Below are 19,768 nucleotides of genomic sequence, written 5' to 3'. Positions count from 1 at the left end.
GGAATGGTTGGGACAGAGATAGGTGTTGATGTAGATTCATTAACTTTCTTAACCATGGAGGGTAAAACACTTTTCACATGGTTTGAGAATGATTCTTTTGGAGGCATAGAGAGATCTGTCTGCACTCCCACTGTAGCAGTGGAACGAAGTGCAGCAGCATATGTCTGAGGTGGAGTGTTGGATAGTAACTTTATAGCATCAGGGTAAAAAATTTTGAGAACTGTTTTTAAATGCTGTATCTCTTTTTTTCTTCCACCAACCTGGGACATGAATGAAAGTAGATGGGTGAGAGCCACTACAATTAACACAATGAGGGTCTATTCATACTCATAGGCATTGTGGTCCTTGCCAAAGCAATGAATACACGTCATGGAACCACGACATGACGTATTTGAGTGACCGAACTGCTGGTATTGGAAACATCTGAGAGGATTTAATATATGGCTATACCTTGCAATTCAGATAATCTGCCTTGATGGTGGCAGGTGGATGTGGTAATATAAACATCAAAATTAGGACACTGGTCAGCATCATAATTCCATCTTTGGGAGTAGAGATACACCTCACTGCAAAAAATCCTTGGGCAGAGAAACCAACAAGGATCTCTGACTCGAGGATGTTCTTCAAATCCCTCTCAACAACAACTCTTCATGAGGAATTCAAATTTGCATGGGGAGTAACCTCAATGGGTATATCCCCAATGGCCTTTGAATGTAAGGAGAGTTCACTGTGTTTAAGAGTAGATGTCTCCATCAATATTTCACAGGAATAAAGCTTTCTGACTGACTTAGGAAAGTCAGCAAGCACTTTTAGTCCCTTCTAAATAAAAAAAAAAAGAAAAAAAAAAGAAGACATTTGCCCTAAAGATTTGTCTGAGAGAGAATGTAATATAAGAAAATGAGGTACAGGTGTCACAGATGTTGAAGATTGCTGCTCAAAATCAAGTCGTGGTCGTCTACCTATGAACTGTTTTTTTTTTTTTTTCACTATTTTATTTAAGTTTTAATTTGGGGGATCCACAATAAAGAAAGAATATTTCAGTGCCCACTGACCCCATCCACCATGGAGCCCTAGTAGGGTATGCACTACAATGCCATTGCATCAATGCCAGGGTTTCATGAGCATTATACCCAAGCACCAGAATCAGACACAATGTCCACAACACCCATTGAGAACAAGTGGACCAGCCAACTGACCCTAGGGGGAGCACCCAAAGGCCACCCATCTATAGGAATTCAAGACCAAAGTGGTGTGTTATGGTTGGACCCCTCAACCACCAGGATCCTCTCCTCCCCTTCATGGGTCACCACAAATGGCAAACATGTGGTGGATGTTTAAATCCCACATGAAGTAAACTGAAAGAACAGAACCTTCTCTGGGAGGTCCCCTCACCATATACAAGAATCCATACCAAAGTGCCAAAAGGGTCTGAGCAAAACTCTCATTCTTTAGACATCAATTGTATTATTCCATTTGTTTAACCCAGTAATGGTCAATGTTCCAATTTTAGGAAGCAAAACTAGTATAAATTAAAAGTTTGAGTGAAATGTTTTAAACTTTTCAGCTTATGCTTGTATCACATTGTTCCATGTGTAAATGTAGGCAAACTAAGATTTAAAATATTGTGAACTGTACATTTCGATTTTGTTGATACCTGCAAAAATGACGTGGCATCATTGTTTGATGCTAAGTTCCCTATTTTAGATGCATTACAGAAAAATAAGTTCGTTTATTATATACTGCTTTCGTGTTTATATGACATTATAAAGTTAAACACAACAGAATTTTTTTTTTTAATTTTCAAAAAATATTCTGGCCCTTAATGTAACCGGTTAATTAAAGCTGCATCTAATTTATCTTTGTTTTGTTTCATACCATGGATTTTTTTTAGCTTTAAGTAGTATTTAGTGAAGATTACCAAGACAATTTTATCATTTTCTAGTTACAACTTTAGCAACAGAAACATTTCTCAAAAATCTGTGACACATTAGAACTTTAAAATTCCACAAGATAATGGTAAACATCAAATACATTAAACAAAAAATTCACACTGAAATATTAATGTGTGTGTGTAAATTTAATTGTTTATTTATTGTTAAGTACAAAACTACATAGTAAATAATCTGCTCTGTACCCACATGTACTGAAACCCAGTTTTAAGCACTGTGAGCCCTCAAACTTGCAGCTGAGCCACTGGGGAGGGGATGTAATAGCAGAAGAACAGAGTGCAACAGCCAAGGGAATGGGCTTTGTGAAGAGGTTACAGTTTTGTCTTAAATTTTAGATTTAAGAAATTTCAATCTTAGTGCAAGAAAAGTACAGAAGTGACACCTCTGTTATACATTTGTGTGTGTGTGTGTGTGGGGGTAATGTCAATTTCTTTTATGAGTCCCCAAAATTAGTAAGTTATAAGTTAAATCAAACAAGAAACTAGAAATAAACACCACTGAAATTACTGATGCATCATAAGAATTTTATCAAAATCAAATTATAATTGCATAACTCTTTCAGCATGGGCTCAGTCCCTGGGACTGGCCTTGTAATCATTTTGTACTTTTTATAGTGTTCATGCTATAAACTTTCAATTAGTAAGTGCAAGTTCATAAAATCTGGCAGATTATAAGTAAACATTACAATGCTTTCAAACAAAAAATATTGAATTTTTTGTTAAGGCTTAAAGTTTGTTAAGCAATGATTTTTTATGCCTTTTTTCTTTTTGCACATTGCCTATCCAATATGCAAAGTAATTATCACTTTAAGATTACAAATGCTTTTATGCATCAGAAAATGAAAGCAAACAATTATCTCTTCTTATTATGACCTTTGTACTTAGCTGCTTGTCATAGGTTGCTAAGCCTTAAGAAATTTTTTCATGTTGAAGATATTAAACAATGTAAAATTTTATGCATACAGTTGAATAACCAAAAAATCATAAATTATTATACTGATAACACAACATTCCACTATCATTTATCAAGCTTAATAACAAAGCTGTACTTCAATCTAAAAAAACTTTGTTTGGAAAGATAGCATCATAATATTGCAAAATGACTGAGAAAGCCACTAGGGGGACATTCTGTGCTTTTCACTGGTTATTTACATGCCAAATACAGAAGTGTATATAAGAGACCATCTCCAAAATTGTAAATAGATGAGTGGGGCCACTGTGTTTAACACTCCTACGAAAAGTGGGACATAATAGGCCCCAGAGCAACTTGAAAGGTTATTAATATTAGGCTAATAATTTTGTATTTAAATAAAATTGCCATTTAAATCCATTACTGAATGGATTAACGAGATTCCCACTGTCCCTATCTACTATCTAGCGAAACCACAGACAGGGGAACGGGCTTGGAGAAATCAGGACTAGAAACATCTTTTCGTAGGAGTGTTAATTCATTACACAAGCAATATATCAGCAAACAGAAAAGATAGGAGGTTGTTATTTTATATTCTAACTTGTGATTTAATATTGGTAATTTGAGTTCCTAATTTATACAAAATTTCAGACTCTGTATTTTCACATTACAAACATCCAATTTGAACCAGTGCTACATTCAATATACCACGCCACATAAAAAAAAAATTGACGTTTAAGTTTTTGATGTTTAATTTTAAGTTAAAAACTGAATAATTTATAAGTCAAAAATTTTAATTATCATCTCCAGTTAAGTACCAAACTCATCAACATAAATTCATAAAATAGCAGTTCAATAAAATCTTGATTGCAACTTCACAAGTGCAATGTCATGGCCTTTGCCCTGTGATTTGTCTGGAAAGTTTTAAACCTACAATCAACCTCAGAACCTTCTTAAAATTAACCACAGGATGAATCTCCTCCTAAATTATGCAATAGTTCAAGCCTATAATAAACCATTTCCAGGTAATGAGGAAAAAAAGAAAAGAAAAAGGACTAGTAGGTGCATACTGCTACTTGGTTATGGTATGTGATCACAGCCATAATAATAGCTACCATTAGGCTGAGAGCTCATGCTCATGAGGGAAAGTTTTCTTGCATACTAAACTAAAATGACAAATACAACTGGTTGAAAATACAAGTAGTTGAAAGTTCTCAGAACCTATGAGGTTAAAGCAAACCATTCAAATGATATCTCTTACAGAACAGGCCCATTGTAGTGGATTTTCCAAGATCACCTGGCTCCGTTAATCACTGATCAAATTTCATACAACTTTTAGTAAGGAAGATAATGTTGTACACAAGTTATTTCTTATAACTACATATGAATAAATTAAATAAATTATGTCTCTATAGTTCAAAAACTTGAGAAGATCAAATATAAAGCATATACTTATTTTTCACTCCCAGTCTTTTTTTTTCAGGTATTTATTACTTTTTAGCTATAATAACTAGAAACAAGAAAACAGAATAACATCACAAAGCAGTATCATAATTAATGGCAAATAACTTTCCTTCTTTTATTCAACACGTTTTGTTTACTGACAGAAATTATCTAAACTTAGAAGTTCTTATTCTGTGTAAAAGTCTTATTTAGAGGTAGGACTTTATAAATTATCAGTTTTTCTGATCACTTGCAATAGGTTTTTAGTGTAAATTTGAAATTTACACATTTTTATTATGATTATGGCTTAAGGGAAGAAAATGTAGATATTTTAAAAATATAATGTCAAGTCTGTCCTCAAACAGCTTAGAAAACCATTAGACAGGAAATGTTTAATAACAAAAAACAAAAATAGCTTCATATATATTAACTTCATTAGAACAAGCAAATCTGTACAGAATGTTTGGAATTTCAATTCCCCTAGGTGACAGGCAGATTCAAAAATATTTCTGTCATCTTAGTATGTATCCATGTTGGAATATGTGGAGTCCATTATATATATTAAACTATACTATTAAAATTTTGAGAATATATCCAAGTACTACACATTACATTACAACACTCACTCAATCACGCAATCACTCAAGATTTTAGATACATTTTTGATAACTCACTTAAATCCCAATGCGATAAGAAATTATCAGTTATTTTCCAAGTTATTATTACAGTGGTAATACATAGAATATGTACTGCACAGAGAAATACAACCTACATAGTTAGAGTTGTAAGTAAACAGGTGATTTGTAGTTAATTAATTTGGTAATGCAAAATAAGATACATACCTTGCACTGGTGCATTCGAACTGTCCCCACTAGCTGGGTTAAGGCCGATAGAGCTGCCACTTGCTGTGAATTCACTTTCACTTCCAGATGCAATATGCACACTGACAGAAAAAAAATATAAAAATTCCATGCATCTTTAAAATCAAATTTTAATTCAGTCTCTCCACACTTTGATACCCTTAAGTGATAGGATTTATGCTCATAATAAAATGTACATTACTTTATTTCAATACCCACATTTCAAGTTTGTGCTTAATGAACTTGCACATAAAACAGTTTTAATGAGAAAGTAATCCAATGGCAAACTAACAAAGTTAGAACTATAAACAAGCCTATATACAATGTTAATTTAAAGATTCTGATTATTTCACTTGAATTTGTTGTAAAGTTAATATGTTAGTACCATGTTGAAACAAAACATCAACAGCAGTTTCAACCACAGTAAAAAGCTTTTAAAACAATGAGACAGATTTTTTGAGAGAAGAAGCATTCAACATACCTTTTGTTTTGAGCTTGTGAATTGCTTCTATCAGGTACATTATTTTCTTTCCATGAGTGTAAAAACTGCTGCATTAAATTAATCATCTCTTCTAGCAATCTAAGCCAAAATGCAATATTCTATTGATATATCTGTAACTATTACTAGTTCAACAAAACATTTACAGGTATCTAACTTTCATCCATATTATACATATGAATTCATTAAACTACAGTGTATACACAACAACAATTTATAAACACAGCTAAAATTGTTTTGAATTTTGTAAACTTTACAGTTATCTAAACATCCTGTTTGAGAATTTAGAATGACACTTGTCAGTTGAACTCTAGATGTAAATAACTGTCTTACAAAAAAGTATCAATATAGTGTGAATACATGTATGTACATAATTTTGAAGATTAAAAACATCTCCATAAGTAAAGACATTATTGTATATACTATAAAAAATCTTAATTAAATGACCAAGCCAATAATGGCCAGCTTTTTCTGGACCTAGGGGATATGTCACTGATATACTTAGTTTTAACTAATCAAATCCCATGAAACTTTATATAAACATAGTAAATAGTGACTACTTCATGTTTAAAAGTATAATGTTTAATATGTGTATTATTTTTTTTAGAAAATGTGAAATTTCCCAACATGTTTTGGTGAAGCACTGACGTGAAAAAAATTAAAAATACTTCATTTTAGTATTTCAAAACATTTTACTACTGGTCTGAACATTCCAGCTTATTGATATTCATTAATACATCTTTAATATTTAAGTTTGCCAATTTATGCAGGAATCATTTCTGCCTCTAAACCTTATAAAAATCATAAAGCAATCAACGTTTATCATTGATTCAGTACCCTACTTTTGAAAATTGCATCACAATTACCTTTACCATTTATTGTGCTGTGATGTTTGCCAACAATATTTATGGTTCAGAACAACTTACATCTAACAAATAAAGGTTGTTTTCAATCAATATGTTATTTTTTGAAAGTGCTATTTGAATGCAATAAACTTTACAAGAATATTTACTAATAAAGAATTCTGTCATCTCAACAGTTTGCTATTACTTACAGTATTTACTAAACTTAAATACCTAATATCCTGACCTAAATATTTCTGTAACTTTCAAACGGGAATAATTTAACACACACACGCACAAAACAACATCAAGAGAAACAATAAAACTTCTAGCTCTCTTGTATATTCCTAAGTATTGTAAGCTCTTCATTATGATCCTTTGTTTATCCGTGGAGTTGCTCCAGGTGTTTTACACATTGAAAAACCACAAACAACTGCTACAATCAATTTACTTATTCTACAATGTCATAAATAAATTATAAAATTTCTTGTATCAATTTTAACCATTGGTTTCTAGCTAGTTTCAAAGCTGAGCTTGCTTTTAAAAATAATTGGTAAGACCATCTGTAATAGCATCATAAAAGGGGGGTAAATAAAGAGCTATACCAATAAAATCATTGACAGAGAAGAAAAATGATTTCAAAATAAAAAATGTATTACTATATTTGTAAGGAAATGCGTCTTTCAGCAAATATAAACCTAACCTTTCAGATAAACAGGAAACTGCTATAAAAAATACTGATAAATAAATTGTTTAATAGTTAGACCAAATTAGTGTTATAAAATGTGACAATATCAATTCTAAAACACTTTCAAGTTAAAAGTTTTTATTTATGATACTCAAATAAATTAACATAATTTAATTCATATTCCAAAATTGCAAAATGATTTCTCTTCATAAAATATGCAAGAAAAAAACATATCTGAGCATTTAATTAATACGTAATCCTTGTAAATCCTTAAGTTTAATAAATACTTTATGATGTCAAACATTTACACACAATACAGAACCTATATGAGGAAGCAAGTGATTTTAACCTGATTCCTTTTTCCTGTAACTTCTGACCATGATATTTTTTAAAACTGTTTGACTGCTTCATAGAATTGATGGTTGAGACACCAGATGTTGATCCTTCCTCCAAGTCATCATCTCCATCCTCACGGTGATTCTGAGCTGCTAGATTGGCTCCAAGTTCTGGGATTAGGAATAATGAACAAAAATAAATCATTTCATGTTCAATTTTTTAAAGTATATATATTCAATTACAAAATTTCGTTTAACAATATTACTGTAAAATTACTAATAGCAAAAACCACAATTACTAGTGTTTAGTATTTCCTTACAAATAGTGGGAATACATATATTTCTTCTACTTATGCTACCTTTCACACATTAATTTTCAAATACTGTAAACATGTACTGTACTTCTAAGATGGAATGGCATTTTAATTTTTTTCCATGCCTGAACAATAATTATAATTTGAAGTAAACAAGGGTAACTAATAATGTTTCTACAAATGAAATTGAAGTTATGTCAAATATAGCAGGCTTATCTACTCACCTGGTGAAAGCACCGTTAAGGCTGCTTGAACAGAACTTCTAACTAAATTGTCTAATGCAAACATCCAATGAGGTTTTATATTGTGGCTTCTAAGAATTGACTGGACCTACATTTAATCAAAACAAAAATTTCACAAGAAAAATATCAGACTTCTATTAAAGTTAGAAGTTCAAACATTTTTATTGACAATGCTGTACCTTAAATTAAATATTATCCACAAAACCCCATTATCAGAACATGTTCCTTTATTCTAAAAGTTTAGAAAGAAGTAAGATATTTCTAAACATTAAATTTTGAGTTAACCAGGCCGAGATGGGCGACATATCTACACTATGTAATAAATTTACTACAGCTGTGGATTAAAATATTCATTCTCTATGATTACATTCAATTAGTATCACTTTACTTGTTTGTGTGCTTCTTATTGCAGCATTTATTTTGAATACTTCTCATAGCAATTCTATGAATAACTAACGTGCCTTACATTTTATATTTTTTTCTCTCTCCCTATTCATTATTTCAGTTTTTATATGTCCATGGAATGGACACAACATCTACAAGCTTTCAGTATGGCTACATTCTTGATACATATAATTCTTACAAAAATTACACCACAATCTCAAATTTATAAAATCTAATCTTTACTTTGGCCTTCAGATAAATGTATAAAACTGCCAGGGATTAAATTTTATAAATCTGTGATTGCAGTTTTAATTACTTTTTTGTAGCAGGATTACTATGTCATTTTAAAATTAATAATCTTTTACTCTCTTATTTAATTTTTGTGTTACACCTTTATAAAGCATACATTTCACCTTTAGAACCTGTTGCATATCAATACATTAATATATAGTACTATCCCTTGGGTTGAAAAGATTTTATGTTTGATATATTTACTATTTATATTATACCTATATATATATTTAGATTTCTATCAGAATATCAAGAGCAGATACCCACAAACCAGTGAAGTGAACTAGAGAAATCGTGTAGTAACAGTCCGAGCTATCTAGGCACTAGCCCCACTGAAGTGATCAGACAGGTTGAATATACAAACACATTCATAGTTTGACAAACCATAGTAACAAGCTATTGTAGCATCTTAACTCATTACTGTGTGACAATCAAAGAGCAGAATTCAAATCATTGAGGTACAACACAAATCTGAAAAAGCTGGTTTTTGTTGAAGATAAGGGAATGGTAATAAGGAGAAGAAAATGTGAATTTTATGATTTTTAAGTGGTGAGAGACAAAATCGAAAAGTTATACTATTCATTACAGTTGTAATAATTGCATAGTTACAACATTCAGGATTTTAAGCAACAGATCATAAACAATAGCAGCAAGATTATACAATGCTTGTAGTTTTAAAAAGTTGAATAGTGCCATTAGGGGAAAAAAATATAACTTAGTCTTGGCAGCTATTTTGTAAGATCAACTTGTGATGAAGTACTTAGGTAGATATAAATTATCATGGCGGGTTTGAAATCTGATAAAAAAAAGTAGCATAACTGTTGAATCTATAATAGGGAAAGAACCTAAAAACTCAAACCACTATGAAGAGAAGGAAAAAAACTGATTTCTAAATTCAAGCAAGTAGATTTTAGTATACTTGATAACATCTTCACAGATGATTGATTCATTAAATGAGGCTTTAGGCACTTAATTAACAAAGTTTCAGTTATATGAAAATTGCTTTGTAAATATGCATATGCTCTTCTACTCTTGATTTGTTATTACTGAGCAGGTTTGTAAATTCTTGCACTCTAATTTATAGCTATGTAATGGTACATCACACATACCAAGGATCGCAATTAGGACAAGTGAATTTCTGAACAATGTTAGATGTTCTATACAGAAATTTTAAATTCAAAATCTAAAACACACACACACACACACACACACAAAAACACTATTCTGAGGACAGACTCTACAAAAAAAAAATTGTTTTCTTACTGAAAAAAAATACCAGTGAAAGGTAGTACCATTGATAATGTTCAGTATGATGCATTTATGATTTCTTGCTTCAATATTTGAACTCATTTTAAATACATTTTTATGGTCTTCCGTATCTTACAAACAAGAAAATCATTCTTTAACAAGAAACATTTTATACTTTTCACTTCTTTATGACAATATTAGAAATTACTTGTGATTTTGTTATACACTCAACTAACTTACATTTTCACAAGATTACACTATGTAACACAAATTTTGTTCCTGGATAGTATGCATTATTTCTCAATTGCTTATGTTGTATAAGTACAGAAAACAGCCATTATTCCCTTCAAACTTTGCTTTTGTGACCTGGATAATGAAATTTAGAAATTAATCTATTTTCTATGTAAAAATGGGCAAATTTGCACATTTTCCTTTACATAAATTCTGAATAAAACAACATATAAATCAAGATTTACATGTATTTATACTAAAGTTATAAAAAATGTTAAGAAGTGAGTAGTTTTTCTATATTTGCAACTGTAATGTAAATCACTTTCACGTATCAGCCCCCCAAAATACTTTCCCATCATGCTTTCGTTATACACTCCTTGGTAGCGGCATACATAGTCCAGTATATCTTGGTGGAAGTGCTTGTCTTGCTCCTCTGAGTGTGCTCCCATATTCTCCTTGAATTTATCAACATAAGCATCAAGGATATGGACTTTCAGGGACATCCTGCCATAGTTTTTCTCCAGAGCCTCAACCAGTTCCACAAAATTTTCAGCCTTGTAATTGTCCAAGAAGTCCCAAACCACTGTGACAAAGCTGTCTCAAGCTTTTTTATCTTCCTACTGAGCTTCTTGGGGAATTCTGTGTACTTCAGGATCTTCTTTGCTTGTGGTCCAACAACGACACCAGCTTTGACCTTTGCCTCAGACAGCTTAGGGAAGAAGTCTCAAAGGTACTTGAAGGCTGCAGACTCCTTATCAAGAGCTGTGACAAATTGTTTCATAAGACCCAATTTTATGTGCAATGGTGGGAACAACACCTTCTGGAGGTCCACTAGTGGTTCACACTAGACATTGTGCCTCCCCATACAGAACTCTTTTTGTTGTGGCCAGTGCTTCCTGTTGTAGTGCGTTGCAGTGTCCCTGCTATCTCAAAGGCAGAGACAACAGGGAAACTTAGTAAAGCCTCCTTTGAGGCCCATCATTTTGAAGTCTACGATAACCTCCCAGTCATACTCATCATACTTCAAGGTTTCTAGCAAGGTCTTGATGCTGTTGTATTCCTCTTTAAGGTGCACCGAATAAGCCAGGGGAAGAGATGGATACTTATTCCTGTTATGGAGCAGCACAGCTTTGAGGCTTCTGGATAAGCTATCAATCATTTGTTTGGGTTACAGGCAATTCCAATTGCCTTGCACAGACTGGATACATTGTAGCAGAAGCAGAGCCCATCTTGACAAGTGAATAAGCTTGAAAAATGTCAGTGATGCTTCCTCTGACTTGCAACTTGTACACTTTCATCTAACAAATCCTACTCCTTGAGCCTAGATGTCAAAAGCTCGGCATTCGACTTTGTTAGACCAAGATCTCTGATCAAGTCATTGAAGTCTCTTTGGATGGGGAATATGAGTCTCTCAGCAGCTGCACCTCTGAAATTGTAATCTGAATCTTCAATGTCTAATCTCCTCTTCTGATTTGCTGCTCTCTTCTGAGAATGGCTGCTTTCTGTATGGCAGAGTGGGTATAGGGAGTGCAGGGCAGTGTGATACTCGGGCATTGGATGATGGAAGGTTCGGGTACATGATACTGCTATCATGTCAGCCCAACATTTGGAAGGGTCCACTATGCAGAAGTAGCAATTGCTTGAGTTGTTAGTGGGTTCACGCTAAATTCTTGAAATAGCGAGCTTCATGGCTCTCTTTTCCCCTCTGTACCATCCTGCAAAAGAGCAAAATAAAATTGTTATTATGAAGAAAACACTTATTTCATCCACAACTAATAAGGCTCATGGCAAAATATTTTATACACAATATTTTTTCTATACTATTGGAACTTAAAAAAAGATTTTTATATTTTAAAAGGTCTAAAATTTGTATAATATAAAACCTTACTATTCAAGCAAGCAAAAATTGTCTGTCTTACCTTCTAGAGTTGTTTTTGCAGTGCTTGCAGGTAAAATGAGATACCAAGGGTTTGTCTTGATCCCCAAAAGGCATGCCAAAATATACTTTGTAGGCTTCACATGTTTTAGATGTTGTCACAGAGTACTTTTTCGCTCGTCTTGATAAATTGTCCACATACATAGCAGAATGTGTGAGGAGATTGCTTGCAGCTTCTTGATGCCATCACTGATAAAATCAGATAGGTCTATTGGTCTATGTGTTCACTTAAGCAGCTAGAACTAAACTGAAGTGGTTAGTGGTGAGCCCTTATATATATACAAATTGCTATGGAAAGTTCTGAAAAGTTCTACAACATTCTAGAAAGTTCTTGAAAATTCTCTATCAGCTACTCAGCACTGAATCCACCTGGAATGTTCTGGAAAATGGGTAAATTTGAAAATTTCATTACCCAGGTCACAAAAGCAGAGTTTCAAGAGAAAAATAGGTTTTTTTCCATTGACTTTAGGCATAAACAATTGGGAAATAATACTTTCTGCCTAGGAACAAGAAAAATTAAAAATTCTGTTACATAGTGTTTTATGTAAAATATAGACTTGCATAACTCTTTCTTGAAAAACTTCACAGTCCAATGCTTCCTTGTTCTTATCAATTAAAACATCAAAGACATCAAGTCTGATATGTAATAGTATAAAGTTTACAGGAAAGCATCTATTCTTAAAAATTTCAGATAGTAGGCAGGTTGTAAACAGTTTGAATACTCTTGCAACCACTTTTTCCTCAATGTAGCACACACACACACACACACACACACACACAAATCAGCTGGAACCCACTGTACCTCTTTTGCTTTGGCCACAACTGATGCCATTAAAATGAAAATGTGATGCTTTGGCGGGAGGTTTCAATAACTGTTGAAAACCAGCCTTAGAAGACTTCAACATATTTTCATAAATTAAATCTGGCATAAGCTGTAATGCTGCATTTTGCAGGATAACATTAAATTAATGCTTATGGTATAGTGATTATGAGTAAACAAATCCAAAAACTGCACTAAAAAAAACTGCTAATTTATGATTACAAGTTCCTATGTTTGGCACAGTAAGTACAAGTAGACAACAAACCTTACAAATATTTGGACTGCAATATATCAGGATGACATCCAGAAGGTCTTAAGATATTTATTTCTTGTCAGTAGATTATTTTTTTTTTCATTTCAATACACACAAATTTCTAAGGTTTTTGTGAAAATTGACTTTTATCAAACAGAATACCATTATGTATCTATCACTAGACAGGTAGAAACTACAGTGCAGGAACATACAAGTCTATCTAATAATAACAACAAATAAAGTAAAAATGGAGCATACTAAGTGTAGAATCAACATGGAAGTAAAAATTTCACATTTCAAGAGTGTGGCTGAAGTAGTCTTCATATGAATGACACTTGCTTAGTTAAGTAGCTAAAACACTCCAAATTAACCTATGTAACTATAATGAACTTGTTGATAAGCATATTTCATAAGTGCATTTATTGGTGAACGAAAATTGCAACCTTGGTTAGTCTAACAGAAATTCAGAGAAAATTTCAATGACACAATAGTATGTTTGTTTGTTTGTTTGTTTTTTTAATTTCACGCAAAGCTACATGAGGGCTATCTGCACTAGTCGTCCCTAATTTAGCAGCGTAAGACTAGAAAGAAGGCAGCTAGTCATCACCATCCACCACCATCACAATATAACACTTCTGCAGCTGAAAGAGTGAGCATGTTTGGTTTGATGGGAATTCGAACCAGTGACCCTTGGATTACGAGTCGAATGCCATAAGATACAATAGTAATTGAATTGCCAACTAACTTGCAAATTGAAACTACAAAGTAATTTGAATACAACCAGAAAAAGGTTACATTTGATTTATAACTGTGCTTAAAATATAAGAGATAATCAATATCATTATAATTATTAATTCAATAAGTAGCTAAAACATTTTGTAAAAGTCATCTTGCAGTGAAATATCTAAATATTTGATTAAATTGTACAGAAAAATAACAATTAATTCTCAAAACTACAAGTCAACTTTGAGAACTAGTTTGAAGTTGTATCAAAATCACTTTCAGTTTTGGGTTATGAAAACCAAATGATATAAGTCAATACTAAAAAATCAATACAACTAGATCAGATGGTGCAAGCATTTATCACCACATTTTGAAAATTTTGGTCTGGTTAAATTACCAGTTGAAATAAAAAAAAAAACCCACTAAGAGCAGTGATGTAAAAGACAAAAAGGAATATTTTGTCATGCTAGATCTATGAAAAATACTACTTGACATAAATTTGTATTAAAATGCAAAGTAATAGCTGATAAACACTAAGAGCAATAAATCTTTACTCACTGCTTCTTGAAACAGACATAAGGACACCTGTATCTGGTGGATAGTATTACCATCAAAGTCAATTTCTTCTTTAATGAGAGCTGAATAGAAAAACAAGGAAAACTTAAGACAGCACAAAGACACCAGTATCTGATTGTTGAGTACTGCAGATCTTGTTACATGCAAAGTAGTCCAACGCTCAAACAAAAATACCAGCATGGGTGAAAAACATATCCAATAAAAATCTAAATATACTGTATGTAATGATTAAGGTAAATGAAATAATAATTCCAAGACAGCAAATAAAACTAATATGAACACCAATGCAAATAAAAATCAATTTCACTCACTTACAGTAAAATCTGTAATGTATGCAAAAATTAATGGTCAATAAAACATTTGAGTTGGTGAAGGCTAAGTTCACCAGCAAATATGAACATCAAGATGGATCAAGCTGAATGGGTAACATGAAACTTAAATGCCAGCACAGTCTACTCGCAAAGTATAGTGTAATAAAAATCAATTCAAATATTAAAAATAGGTAAATTTCAACACTTGATGACTTATTCATCTCACAAAAGTTTTGGTCAAAGTGAGTTTGTATATCCAAAGTAACTATATGTTTTCATACTAAAACTTTCAATATGGTATATGTATGTTCGAAAATTTGACACACTTTACAGTAAAATATAATCCCTTATACACACAAAAAATCATTCAGATTTTTAAATTACTTTAAAAATTTTTTACTTTAATATATGTAGTCAAAGTATTTATTGCACCAAGTTAAAAGTACATTTCTTTAACTAAAAACTCTGAAATTTCATTTTTGTAATCTGTAAAACTACTAAGCATATATCAGTTTCTTCAGTAAAATTTTATATTTTACCTGTTACTTTTCTCTACCCAACTCTAAACCCATTGGTCAATTTGACTGAATTTGTAACTACCATAAAAATATACAAAAGTTAATCAAAATTATCCTTTTTTTCCTTTCCAAAATGAGTGCAAAACATAAAACAAGATTACAATTAAGTTTGTAACAGTATAAACCTGTTTCTATTTCATTGTTTGATTGCCCTTTGAACTGTCTATAACTAATGATCTTAACATACAACTTGTAACTCATGATATTGCATCAAGTTATGTAATGCATGAATTGCTTGTGAATAATTTTCATTATTATTTTCCATTACTTTCTAATTTAATTCATGATGACAAGAAACCCATTTAAAGTAAAAATGGGTCCTAATGATGGTTGGTATGGTTATTAAAATTTTAGTTAAAATAAAGTACAGAACATTTCAACCTTTTTAGGTCATCTTCAAGTTAACAAAGAGTTAGCAACTGCCCATTGCTGGGCACATCTAAGGGAAAAAAGTGTAAGTGTATGAGACTGTAGTGGGTGTTGCAATTAGTTGTTAGGTTATTAATTAATATAGGTATAAAGGCATTCCTTGGATTTTGTGTTTGTTTCCCTACTTAGTATGTTTGTGTTTTCTATGGTTATATTGTGTTTAATTTTCTGTGTTCAAAAACATGCAAAGGCATTTTTTAAATCTGTTTTTCATTTTTCTGCTTGTTTCACCAATATAGAAGTTGTGGCAATTGTTGCATTGCATTTTATGAATAATGTTGGTGTTGTGTTGTCAGTGTAGGTTTTACATAGTATGGACTTAAATTTTGAATAAATTTAGTGTTTACTGGAATGTTGTGTTTTGTTAAAAGTTTTTCCAGAAATAAAGAACACACAAAAATACAAGATATAGTATTACCTGGGTCCTCTGGGTTTTTGTTGCCAACTGTAAATTAAACTTAAGTCAACTTTCTTATACTAATGGTAATACTACACTAAATTTTATTTAATTAAATAATGTACCTTAAAATACACATATGTACAATTCAAATAATGTCCTATAAGTATCAATTTTTCTGGTTTTCCAACTCTGTGATAAGAGCCTTTAAAAATTCAGTAAAGCTTATCAAATTGAAAACCATGAGAAAAAGTTTCAAACAGAAGACAAAAACAATTCTCTCTAGAGAAAACAACATAACATCATTTGATGGACTAAAACTTTGGCCTTTTAGTTGGTTATAAGTAATATAGTATATACTGTTAGAAGGTATTGGTTATTCATGAAAGACAAAATGTGACAAGTGGGCGTGGTTGGTCTGATTTTTTTGTTTATGGGACTATAAAAAAACAAGATAGAAGGCTATAAAAATTATACTTTACCAGAGTAATATCTATAATATGATGGTTAAGTTATGTTAAATTCTGTACTTCTTAGAACACTGGGAAATAAATTAGAGAAATGGGAATATCTAGAGAATAAATGTCACAATTCACATACTAGGGAGACTGACGGTTCTGTAGAACATTTCCTTATAAAATTAAAAGCTTAAAACTTACACAAAAATAAAATTTGATTCACTAACTATGTTTGATGCCAATTTTATTCACATACATTGATAATAAAATATTCCAATTACGTATTGAATGTAACTCTCTAAAAAGTCATGATGTATTAAACCACATTTAAGATTATGGGTTATTGTAAAAACTCTCAAATGTTTAAAATATTAACTAAAGAAGAGATTAAATTCAACAGCCAATATAAACTGTAATAAAAAATCCATCTCATAATATGTATTAAAATGGTTTGAAAGTCAAAATTAATGCAAATTTATGGAAAAATCATGCAGGTTATTGCAAATTGAATATTTTAATTCACTAAAAAGGCTAATACTGAAATATGCAAGTTATACTACCTAATAAAAAATAAAAAAAGGTTAAATTCAGTAGTCAATACAAATTTGGTACAGAAAAATCACAATGTACAGTGTGAACTGAAAAGGAAGTCCATGAGCAACTAACAACCTTAATTTTGTAATTGTAATAGCTAATGTGATTTGAATGAAAGTTTACAGAATATAAATTTTGATATAGGTAAATCCCTCAGGTTGATTTAAACAGAGGAAAAGTTGTTTTCACTAGCCATTACAAAATATAGAGTTCAAAACATTAAAATATTTTAGTGATACGATATGCCATTATAGTGCATGTCATATGTCTAGTCATGTTCTATTTAAATGGCTGTGCATCTCGAGAGTATTCCTGCAGCATTGAAAAAGTCTTCATCATTTTAACACTCCGATCTACAAATATTTATGATTTGAGTGTAAGAATATTTTATACTGGAAAAAACTGTAACATACACTTCCTAAAAAGAGATCAGTTTTCAGTGGCATCATATCCTACTACAAATTGTCAAAAATCTAAGTTAATTGTCCAATATCAACTCTTAAGTTAGATTCATCATACTGTCTAATGCAAATTTAATAAATGCTAAAAACTGAAGATAATCGACTATTGTCAACCTTATCTGGCTAATATGAATTAACTGGAAGTTTATTTCACCATGCAATGAAACTCTCACTTAGATAGATCACATTGATTAAGATGAATTGAAGAAATATTCTCTAGCCAATATGAACTTTCTTTATAGATTCATAATATTGGCAAAGATGAACTTTTGAAAAGTTACATATAATGGTTATTATAAAGTCTGATTTGGGTACATCATACTAGTTAATAAGAATTAAATAACAGTTAAGTTCACTTGTCAATATGAAATAAGATATAACTAAGTATTACTAAACAGTTAAGTTCATTTGTCAATAGAAATTTAAATAAACATAGAATTCACCTTTACAGTGAACATACCAAATGCATACATTCTGCTGATGTAAAAAAAGAAAATTGACTGGTTAAGATAAATGGTCGAGTATGAAATATGAAAAAAATTCTTAAGCCAACATTAATTTTAAGAGGTAAAATATCAAAGCAAATAGGTAATACTTACTATATGCTGATTCTAAGCTACTTTTGTTTTGTTCTTGAATATATTTACACAGACCTTGAAGTAGAATATGAAGATGTTTCTGTAATTTCAAAGAAAGTAATTAATTGAGAGAAAACTGACTTCAATGAATGTAGTTAAATATGTACCTTTGTCAAGTTCTCATTTTGCAGTATGGGGGGAAGCACATCCTTAGAGTGTAAATCTAATGAGCCAAATATAATAAACACTTATTTTAAAATGGACTATAGAGAAAAATGTTTTCAATTTTTTTCTTGTGCACACAAGTCTATTTGTTAAGTTCGACACATGGGCTGAGGCAAATACTTGCAACTTGGATTTTTTTTCCAAATAAAAAAATTGTACTGAAAATATTTGAGTTAAATTATACATATGTTCATTTTTAGTAAAACTTGATATTTTGCTTGTTATTTTCTCTATCCTAATAAATAAAACTATGGGTTTTTTAACTTCATAGATCAGTTTGGATGATTGAAACCATATCTGTAATAAAACAAAAACAGACAAACAATTACTTACACTCCAGAAACGTTTTATTAAAACTACATTTCAGCATGTTCCTTTCTAAAGAGTTAGGCATCATATATAAATACAAACTGATAACTCAACAGCACCCATAACAATTACAAATTAATGTAACAACAATAATGCCAAGTACTACTGACTACACATTGTCCCTTTTCAGACCAACCTTGTAACCATTTTGTGCTGGTTATAGTTTACATGCTATAACTTTTAAATTAGTAAGCATATTTTCATGAAATTTTGATGTTTTTGTCATGTCTTTTTCTTTTGGAACGTTGACAGTCCAATACGCAAAGTAATTTTGATTTTAAGATTAAAAATACTTTTATAAATCACAAAAGTTTCAAAATTCACATGCAAAATCTTTATCTTTCAGATAATTATCAAACATTTGTTAAGAAAAACTTATATTATATCTCTTATTTTTACCATTCCATCTGTATGCATTTGACTGACCACGCAACCACAATAAAAGATTAGGAAATATAAATTATGCATTTTTCACTCTAGAATGACTATAAATTATAATATGAACACAAATGTTAGTCTAAATAGCTTAAATATCATAAAATCATACATTTATATATATTTATTATACTGAACTTCCAGTCATGCATGGCTAACAGTATAGAAGTAACAATGGTGCAGTGCATGTGCATTCATGTTATCATATACAATAATGTAAAACTGATCTTCAGTCTTTACAAAGCCATCTGTCTTGGTTGTGTTTTAGTGAAGTAGTAATTTGCCACATTTCAATTATATATTAATGTGTGTGTGTGTAAACAAGTTCTTAAAAGTTATTTTTCTTAATGGATAGGGTTCCGAGGAAGATAACCAAAATAATACCCATGG

General features: G+C 31.2%; 1 protein-coding gene and 1 long non-coding RNA gene across 9 annotated transcripts in view; both read right to left on the bottom strand.

Annotated features, from left to right (window-relative positions):
- Positions 1-19,768, bottom strand: part of Ask1 (apoptotic signal-regulating kinase 1) — a 167,858-nt gene that overhangs the window by 11,379 nt on the left and 136,711 nt on the right. For all 8 annotated transcript variants that reach the window (XM_076517629.1, XM_076517625.1, XM_076517624.1 and 5 more), the window contains 6 exons: positions 18,371-18,449; positions 14,526-14,605; positions 8,064-8,169; positions 7,540-7,696; positions 5,643-5,741; positions 5,144-5,244 (listed from right to left, as the gene is read on the bottom strand). In XM_076517629.1, the coding sequence (XP_076373744.1) occupies positions 5,144-5,244; positions 5,643-5,741; positions 7,540-7,696; positions 8,064-8,169; positions 14,526-14,605; positions 18,371-18,449 (622 nt within the window). The remainder of the gene's footprint in view (positions 1-5,143; positions 5,245-5,642; positions 5,742-7,539; positions 7,697-8,063; positions 8,170-14,525; positions 14,606-18,370; positions 18,450-19,768) is intronic.
- On the bottom strand, positions 11,744-12,449 carry LOC143258528 (uncharacterized). Its single transcript, XR_013032339.1, has 2 exons — positions 12,155-12,449; positions 11,744-11,950 (listed from the first exon to the last, which is right to left on the bottom strand). It is a non-coding gene; the product is annotated as an uncharacterized LOC143258528 (long non-coding RNA).

This window comes from Tachypleus tridentatus, chromosome 8 (genome assembly GCF_004210375.1).
Source record: "Tachypleus tridentatus isolate NWPU-2018 chromosome 8, ASM421037v1, whole genome shotgun sequence".
NCBI classification, from domain to species: Eukaryota; Metazoa; Arthropoda; class Merostomata; order Xiphosura; family Limulidae; genus Tachypleus; species Tachypleus tridentatus.
Note: the sequence above shows the minus strand (reverse complement) of the source record. Positions and strands in the feature narration are given on the sequence as shown.